Source organism: Ziziphus jujuba, chromosome 2, assembly GCF_031755915.1.
Source record: "Ziziphus jujuba cultivar Dongzao chromosome 2, ASM3175591v1".
NCBI lineage: Eukaryota > Viridiplantae > Streptophyta > Magnoliopsida > Rosales > Rhamnaceae > Ziziphus > Ziziphus jujuba.
In genome coordinates this window covers 13,309,181-13,319,167 of record NC_083380.1, presented here as the reverse complement: position 1 = coordinate 13,319,167, position 9,987 = coordinate 13,309,181, and the positions used below count along the sequence as shown (strand labels likewise).

The 9,987-nt window shown below is 31.1% G+C and overlaps 1 protein-coding gene and 1 pseudogene across 1 annotated transcript; one reads left to right on the top strand and one right to left on the bottom strand.

Moving 5' to 3' along the window:
• Positions 1-194: 194 nt before the first annotated feature.
• LOC107418559 (rust resistance kinase Lr10-like) lies at positions 195-2,173 on the top strand (annotated as a pseudogene).
• Positions 2,174-5,167: 2,994 nt separating this feature from the next.
• LOC132799180 (Bowman-Birk type seed trypsin and chymotrypsin inhibitor-like) lies at positions 5,168-5,771 on the bottom strand. Its single transcript, XM_048474013.2, has 2 exons — positions 5,624-5,771; positions 5,168-5,497 (listed from the first exon to the last, which is right to left on the bottom strand). Exons 1-2 carry the CDS (start codon positions 5,748-5,750, stop codon positions 5,250-5,252), a joined length of 375 nt encoding a protein of 124 aa, XP_048329970.2. The 5' UTR covers positions 5,751-5,771; the 3' UTR covers positions 5,168-5,249.
• Between the last annotated feature and the right edge of the window lie 4,216 nt (positions 5,772-9,987).

Below are 9,987 nucleotides of genomic sequence, written 5' to 3'. Positions count from 1 at the left end.
TTCATAGTACTACTGTTGATCATCAACTCTAGAGTCCGGTATAGGACTAAAAAGGATGAGAGTTGTTATAGAAATGGTGATGTATTGTATAGGGTTGTTGTTGTTGTTGATGATAATGATGACCATAGTTGTGGCAGATATAGGATTAGGAGCAGCCCGAAAAGAGTGTTCGGAATCAAGGTACTGTACAGAAAATGGCCCTCCTATCAAATTCCCTTTCCGACTCAAACACAGACACCCTGACTCCTGTGGCTATCCGGGCTTCTCTGTATCCTGCATCTACCAATCACACTGCACTTGAGCTTTCAATTGATTCAATTCGCATTAACTTCTTAATAAGAAAAATAGATTACAAATCACAGGCACTTCATATTTATGACCCAAATCATTGCTAGAAAAGCTGTTTTCAAACCATCCATCAATTCCTCATTTCCAACTTATTAGTCGGTACGCATACAACTATACCCTATTCAATTGCTCTTCATTACTTGAATTAACATACAGCCAACAGTCTCCTGCTCCGGTGACTCAAGGTATCGGATTTATTTAGTTGATTCTGGTTATTATATCAATTACCACCGTTTCTTTTTGTCTTGTACCAAGCTGTACGACTTACCAGGCTACTTAGATGAAAAGTCCAGCCAATTAGTGAATGATATTCAGTTGAAATGGTCTAAACCAAAATGTGGAGCTTGTGAAGCAAAAGGCCAGACATGTAATTTCAAGAACAATAACACTCAACATGAAACTGCATGTTTTGGAAAAGGTACGCAATAGTTTCTATATCAAAATCCACCATAGTTTCTTATTTCATTGGATGCAAAATCATCAAAGATATCTCAAAAATAGATTTTACAACTTAAAAAACAATCATTTATATTTGACGAACTTATTTATATACTAATTTCGATGTGCATTAATTGAAAGCTTGTTGAGTAATTGATTCTCTCTTACAGGTGTATTAATAAAAGCAGTGTTTGCTGGTGAGTTTATTGATTGTAATTAGTAATTAATTAAGAAATGGCACAGTTCTTGACTTGGAATATTTTTTATTGATCAGGTGGTACCGTAGGTATCTCTGTCCTTGTACCAGCGATCATAGCATTCGTCTATCGTGTCTACCGAAAAGATAAAAATGATAGAGAAAGCCGAATGAAGATTGAAAAGTTTTTGGAGGATTACAGAGCCTTTAAGCCCTTCAGATATTCATATGCTGATGTTAAGAAGATTACAAACCAATTCAAGGACAAGCTTAGTGAAGGAGCCCATGGAACAGTGTTCAAAGGAAAGCTTTCAAATGACATCCTTGTTGCTGTGAAGATCCTAAACAACTCCAAAGGAAAGGGAGAAGATTTTGTCAATGAAGTGAGCACCATTGGCCGAATTCACCATGTCAATGTGGTTCGCTTGGTTGGATTTTGTGCTGATGGGTTTAGAAGAACTCTTGTTTATGAGTTCTTACCAAATGACACACTACAAAAGTACATTGCCTCCATAGATCAAGGCAAAAATGTTCTCTTAACTGGGAGACCATGCAAGATATTACAGTGGGCATAGCTAAGGGGATCGAATATCTCCACCAGGGCTGCGATCAGAGAATCCTCCATTTCGATATCAAGGCTAATAATGTCTTACTTGATAATAACTTTACACCAAAGATTTCTGATTTTGGTCTGGAAAAGTTGTGTTCCAAGGATCAAAGCTTGGTATCAATGACTCTAGAGGGACCTTGGGGTACACAGCCCCTGAAGTTTTTTCTAGGAACTTTGGGCATGTTTCTTATAAGTCCGATGTTTATAGTTTCGGAATGTTGTTGCTTGAAATGGTTGGTGGGAGAAAAAATGTAGATGAGACTGTGGAGAATGTTGACCAAATTTACTATCCAGAATGGATATACAATCTGCTGGAAGAAGGAGAAGACTTGAGGATCCATATTGATGATGAAGGAGATGCCAAGGTTGCAAAGAAAATTGCAATTGTGGGACTCTGGTGCATTCAATGGCATCCCGGAGATCGTCCTTCCATGAAGACTGTGGTTCAAATGTTGGAAGGTGTAGATAAATTAACCATGCCTCGTAATCCTTTTGCCTCTACGGGTACAAAAATGATGAATACACATATGCCAAAAGCAACAACGAATATGAAGCAAGAGTTGGAAATGATACATGAGTAATTATTCTGTATAATTGGTAATTTATTTTGTCTAAAGAGTCGATACAGAGTTAGCTCTAGCTACTGTCATAGTGTCAATGTTGATTGGAATAAACTAGGTAATGTAATGGAATTTGGTTTTTGGTTATATTAATTTACGGGCATTTCTTATAGCTAAACAAGAAAAGGCAGTTGATACAGAGTCAGCTCTAGCTTAATTTACACGCATTCCTTATAGCTAAACAAGAAAAGGTAGTTATATGCTTGTAGTAAATTAAGATTGAACCTCTTTAGTAGTAGACAACGTGAGCGCCATTTAGTTTTCATGGCAAATTTACATTATGAATAGGAAATGCTCAATCCGAATTATAAAAACTTAAATAAATAAATAAAAACTAAAAAGGCAGAATTTTCTGGATTTTGTGGTCATGAGCAACCAGTTTACAATAAAAAATAAATGGTGTCACAGATGACTTCTTTAACGTGCAAGACGTCAATAAAAATTGAAAAACAAAGCTGAGACGAACAATAGAAAATTGCTGTATAACATGAATGGTAGCGCTACATAAAGAGCTCTCAGGAAAAAAAAGAGCAAAAAGAACACTTTGCATAAAGCAGCAACGTGGCAAAGCCTGTGTCTTAGTATACAAACACACAAACACATGAAGAGCTAGCTATACTTCAAATATCAATTTGCAAGTCCTACCAAAAACCTGCATTTTGGAAAAAAAGTGAATCTCTACTCATATAAACTTGCTCGGAAATTTTAATTCTTAGAATTTTAATGTGTTACTTTCCTTAATGTATTGATTTTAATGTTTTAGTTGAATTAATAATGATGAATACATAGCCCAGCAGAAATTCCCACAAGCATTATTGTGAAACTGGATTAATAGCAACCTGACAGGAAAGGATATACAAGGTCCATTCAAATTTGTTTCATACCAATAGTATAAACTCTGGATTTGCAGCAAGTCTCACACACGTAATCAAATTTAAAAGGTTAAATTACATAAAAACTCCTTGTAGTTTATAGTTTTATCATATACACCCTACTTGTTTTTTTAAAAAAACTATTACGCACAATTGCCTTTATGTTTTAGTTTCATTGCACATCTCCCCTTATGTCAGTCAAACTGTAAAGATTATGTATCAACGAGTGTTAATCTTTTTCTGATGACAAATATACCTTGTCCTTTCTTTATAAATCCGTGTACCAACTGCAAAAATTTTTATCTTCCAGCATCAACAGCTTTCTTTTAGTTGTCATTTAGTTATTGAAATAGAGTTCATGATGTAAGGGGAAGTTTGTGTAATTATTAAAAACAATGGGGTATACGTGGAGAAAATTGCGAACTGCAAGTTATGTTTATGTAATTTATTCCAATTTAAAATGAAATACATTAACTATGTAAAAAGAGTCTAACTTTGAAACTGCAGCAACAACATCAGGATACTTTTGTGGGATTTCGTTCACCCTTTCGACTATATATTTCAACGGTACCATTCTCTAAGTTGTGTATCTGTATGGAACAAATCAAGTTGTTATAGCACACAACATATTTACCTGCATGACAAAAATTACAAGCCGTAAAATTCACTTTGATAATATAAATTACCCGGGCACGTATTTCATCATACTTGTATTAATTATCTGTTATGTATTTCATCATAATTGTAATTTAAACTTGCATTTTATTGTTACCTTAACTAATAAGTGAAATGTTTTATAAGAATAATAAAACGTGCACTATCTAATTTATCAATATATCTATAAAAAATATATATATTATTATCTGATTTGTTTATATTTAATAACATTTATTTTTTAAATGTTCACTTATCTATTTTAAAATTATATTAACATATTAAATAATCAAATAATAACGTTACTATATATTTTTAATAAATATATTAATAGACCAATGTATGTAGAATTACTCATTTTGTAAACCAGATATTCCATCGTGCTAGCATAGCATGGATTGTGATAAATGGCATTTTTTTTTTTTTTCACAATAAGACCCAGTCTCCCAACTTAAACAAATTAAAACAACAAAAAATAAACAAAATAATGAGCGATTGGGGGCACATACAATTTGATGGAAATTAAATTTTGCCCAAAAAAAAAATTATTAATTATGAATTGTTTTCTTAAACTTGAGCTGCTCTCTAAGCTCGAATTTTCTTTAGAGCTTCCATAAACTTCCACAAGCACCTCAACAATGGAACCATCCCCAAATTCCTAGCTCCATGCCCCAGTCAGGAGGGGCAGGGATGATGCGCTTGTCACCCACAAATGAATGATTGCCACGTCAATTAACAAAAATAAAAATCTAGATCTTGTTCAATTTCATTTGGCGTTAGTTTCTTTCCTTTTATCAAAAGGCTAAAGATAAATAAAAATCAGAAAAAGAAAAACCCTTTGAATAGTCATGCCATAGTTCTCCTAAATTCTCCTTTGCCGTTATTTTTTTTTGTTTTTTGGATTTCTTTACTTTTTTGACCTTTTGATTTTTTGGTAAAATTGGGCTTTCTTCAATATGGTTGGCTCTTGAGAACACGAAACAGGGCTTTAAGCCGAATCCTCATTCTAGAGGTTCACCCAAACTGGGGTCTGGCCCTATTACACAAAGAGCATGACCGAATTTTACTTTTTGAATCCCAAAATCATCAATGACAAAGCTAAGCAAGCTTTCGGCAAAAAAGAAAAAAAAAAAATATATATATATATATATACACACACACATATATACACACACTAAATAAGCAAATAACAGGCATAAGGGTTTAAACACGGTAGACTAGTAATGAAACTTTAATCTACACAATAAATAAATAAGAAAGTTGAAGTTTTAGAACCCAACATTAATTATTTTTTATTAGTCTTCACGAGTACATATATAGATATATATATATATATATATATATGTATATATGTGTAGAATATTAAAGCCTCAACAACAGCCAGCCATTGAGCCAAATTGAAGACAATAAACACTAGCTAGTAGATCATGGAGCACACGATCATGTGGCATGATACATAACATAGATATATATAAAATAACGTTGGATTTATTAGTCTCTGATCATGTGGATCAGGCAGCCACTTGTTTGATGATCTGAGTGGTGGAGGAGGAGGATGAGCATGGTGGATCGCAGTAGTCCTTAATATCAAGGCACTGACACTGCGGTGGGATGCTGAGATTGCATATGCACCATTGACAGTTCTTGCACCGCTTGTCGCCGATAAAGACGTCAGTGCATCTGCACTGCGGTGGTATGCTCTTCGTGCAGATGCACTTATCGCAGCACGCTGGAATATCTGGTCTTTTGTAACCATCCACTGGTTATACCCAACAAAATATATGTATATATATATATAATAAGTAAATTAATCTATCTTGGTAGATATTTCTGATATAATAGAAGGATATGTATATATATATATATATATATGAGTTTATCATACCAGATTTTTGATTGTTGGAAGTGAGGAGCTTGAAGAAATCCAACCTATCAGCTTTTGCAGACACAGCCAGTCCTGTAAGGACCAGCAGTGCTGCCTGCAAGACAGCAATTTTCTTCAAGGCCGCCATTTCTGAAGATCAATTTTATGTTTTTTTCTTTTTATTTTTTGAGTGGGTGTAAGATTATTGAGAACTGGTTAGGGACATTTATATACACACCGCAAGAAACAGCACCAAAAGAGATGAAGGTTACAGTTAAATTAAAATGATATGTATAACTCGTACATATTTTTTGGCTTTTTGACTAGATACATTTCCCAATGACATCAAGTTTTTTTTATTATTTATTTTTATTTATCACAACAATTATGTAGTGATGTTTACCAATAGGCCTACGACAGCCATAGACATATCTATAATTACTTGGTTTTTGTTTAAAATTAAAGCATGAGTCAGTCGAGTTGTCAATTCGTTGGTGGTACGATTAATATATTTGAAAATATAATATATATATTGTATATATAATCGATGTTGATAAACGACATTTTTTCAATGCAAATTGATCATCTCTCTGCCAGTGTGTCACTAAATCGAATGTCAAAATCAAAATTCTGGGTATCAGTTACAGAGGTAGGGGATGAATCAGCCATGATAGCAAAGGAAGAAAGAATCGTTTAAAAAAAAAAAAAAAAAAAAACTCTTTAGCGCAAGAGCTCTGATACCATGAAAGAAAACAGAGATGAACAGAGTGTAGAAAATGGAAAGCTTACTTACATTCATGAAAAGGAGTCTTTAAATACACGTTACAGTACAAGAGAGTTTGTTAAAGATAAGCAACTAGTAACTTAAAAACCTATATACACGTTTGATATTAAAAATACAAACAAAATAAATAGATAAAATTACAAAACAGAGGCTGCTTTATATCTATCTCTATTAGTAACCACCTCATTTATACAAAATAGATTAATATTTAACGTTTTGCTCTTTATTCCTTTTTCTTTCTAATATTTGTCGTTTTATTAAATAATTAACCAAAGCATATTTTCACATTTTGTTCATGTATTAAGGCATGGCTTTAATGAAAATTTGAATCTTTTTTACATATTCGATTCACTTCTATTAATTGATTGGGCTTTGGCCTTATAATGACCTTGATCAATTTTATTTCAACATTATGTTTTTTCTTATATATAATTGGATGGGCGGTTTAACTTATATATAAAAAAGACTATTTATTACTAGAGCATTATTTGTATCCATATATCATATGTCATATAGTAGTTCAATTTGATAATTATCAAACAGTGTTTTAAAGGCACTAAAGGACAGAACTTAAGTGCGCTTAAGCATGAGATGTGAAAAAAAAGCCTTGCAGGTGATCAATGATGTTTTAATCTTCAAAAGTCAGGCCTAAGCACGAAAACGCGTGAGCCTCTTCCAAATATATATATATATATATATATTAATTTTTTTAAAAGTTAATTTAGTTTTGTTTTAAAGAAAGAAGAGTTAAAAAAATATGAAAAGCTTTGGTGTTCAAGTTGAAATAAAAAAGTCCAACAAAATGATTTTGTTTACTAGAACATTGAAGATGAGTTAGATGAAAAATATAATGAATTAGATTTAAATAAAGAATACGACAAGAGATAAATTATAATAATATTTAAATTATTTAATTATAAATTATTAAGAGATTTGCTTTTTATTGAAAGTTTAAAAATTATGAAATTTTTCTAAATTTATCATAATTCATTTTACGTACATTTATTTTAATTGTATGCACCAGGTGATATAAACTTGTATAGATTTTAACTTTTAAAGTATTTATTTATTTTTACCTCTTCTTAAAACTTTTACTTTTATTTTATATAGAACAAAACGTAATTTTCATTTGTTTGAATTATTTGATGTAAGTTATTTTTTGCAATTTCACTATTATATTTATTTACAAAACTATGTAAACTTCTGTTTTTTGGATGAGCTCGTTTATCAAGGCAGAGAACGACATATTTGTTTGCCAAACTATGTAAACTTTTTCAAATATCTAATAAATATCATCAAATTAATCATAATAGCGAAATATGTCATTTTGAATAAAATTATAAATGCTCTAAAAACATAAATAATACAACTAAATCAAACTAAAAGCATAACTCATAGGAAATATATTAAAAAATATTGAATTGATATATTATATTATATGTAATCCCAAATGTAAATATTTTTTTCAGAATACATAAAATAAGGTCTTAGATTTTAGTCTAATCTATTTTGGGCATCTTATCAAACTAGTCCAATATATTCATTTTTTTCAAACTAATATAATATATTCATTTTTATTTTTTTTAAAAACTTTCTACCGATTCTAACTGTTCTTGATCACTTTCCATATCCATCCACAACTATCTCTATTTATTCTCCCCTTTTGCAAAAGGCATTACTTATTATAAAATAAGAGGGATTCTCATATATCATGAGAATTCATAGAATCTTTATATAATCCTTAATTGATGGTCATCTATGCTTAGTCTTCTCTAACACTTCTATTATTTTATTTACTTCTTCATGAGTTTGATCCAAATTTCTTTTAATACTTAATTTCATATACAATTAAACAATCATAAAATCTTCATTAAATTAAACAAACAATATACCTTTATTTATTCGTCTCATCTTTCAGCATCAACAACTTTCTTTTAGTTGTCATTTAGTTATTGAAATAGAATTCATGATGTAAGGGGAAGTTTGTGTAATTATTAAAATCAAAGGGGTATACGTGGAGAAAATTGCGAACTGCAAGTTATGTTTATGTAATTTAGTCCAATTTAAAATGAAATACATTAACTATGAAAAAAGAGTCTAACCTTGAAACTGCAGCAACAACATCAGGATACTTTGTGGTATTTCGTTCACCCTTTCGGCTATATATTTCAACGGTACAATTCTCTAAGTTATGTATCTGTATGGAACAAAACAAGTTGTTATGGCACACAACATATTTACCTGCATGACAAAAATTACAAGCCATAAAATTCACCTCACTAATATTAATTATCTGACCACGTAGTCCATCGTATTTGTATTAATTACGTGATCAGGTATTCCATCATAGTTGTAATTTAAATTTAATTTTATTGTTAGCTTAGCTAAAAGATAAAATGTTTTATAAGAAATACAACAGAAACTATCTAATCTATCAATACTATCTAGAGTAGTTCCTTTTATAATGCAAAAATAACTATATACAATTTCAAAAATATTTAAATTACCAAAACACTCCATTCAGTTTCTCAATTTTTTATTTTTATTTTTAATTTTTTAATCTTCTTCTTCTCTTAGGCAAGCATCTACCCGTTATCCTTAAAAATATAAAATCAAGCATTCACCTTACCGATGTTGGAGGACCATTGACAATCTGCTGGTGATGGCCATGGGATCTCTAGCAAAATTCCGATGATTCTCCAGTGCCAGTTTTTTTTTTTTTTTTTTTTTTTTTTTAATTAAAGTTTTGCTATTGTTTTATTTTATTTACTATTATTAAAGTGTGCTTCCCTCTTTCACTTACTTAGACTTCGCCCCCATTTAGATAAATAATTTTTTCTTTGTAGATATAAATAAATCGAAATAATATTTCATGATTATGTGAGATGGGTTTTTGAGCTTTTATAGAGATATATAATGAGTGTTCGATTCTCATTTTCAAAGAGAGAGAGATAGAGAGGGAGAGAGAGAGAGAGAGAGAGAGGTGGGTGGTGGTGAATGTGAAAATGTGAATTAGAGCAACACTTCAATCAATCGAAAGCAATCGGCTTTCACTGGTGACCTTCACACCAGTAGGCACAGCCATTGCCGGCCAGAGTTCATTTAAGTCAAAATTGAAAACTTTAAATTTCATAATATATATATATATATATATATATAAGAGAAAAATTAGGTATCAACGGCATCGAAAAATTGCCAGTAACTTATTGGAGGTCTGGTAGCAGCCTGTACCAGATTGGCGTTCCTCTGGTGCATCGTTGTGTTTGGAGAAGAAGACATTAAAAATAAATTAAAAGTTAAGACTTTTTGAAAGCCAAAATAAGAAAAAGAAATTAACAAGGGTATTGTTGTAATATAAATTTTCAGGGACTGCATAGAGTTTATTTTGCATTGTAAGTAGAATTTCTCTACTATCTAATTTACAAAAGAATATATTTGTTATGACCTGATTTACAAAAGAAATCCTCCCACAGACATACTTAGTTAAATGCATTACCCCTTGATTGTTATCCATTTTTATAATGCCAATAATCAGCATTGACATTAGTATGTCTATGTTACTTACAATAATATATATATATATATATATTCCATCTTATAC

Bases quoted from the DNA above. Each gene is read 5' to 3' on its own strand.
- LOC132799180 (XM_048474013.2), bottom strand. From the start codon at position 5,750: ATGGCGGCCTTGAAGAAAATTGCTGTCTTGCAGGCAGCACTGCTGGTC. The intron at 5,498-5,623 runs GTATGATAAACT...GGGTATAACCAG, and splicing joins TTCCAACAATCAAAAATCTG to TGGATGGTTACAAAAGACCA.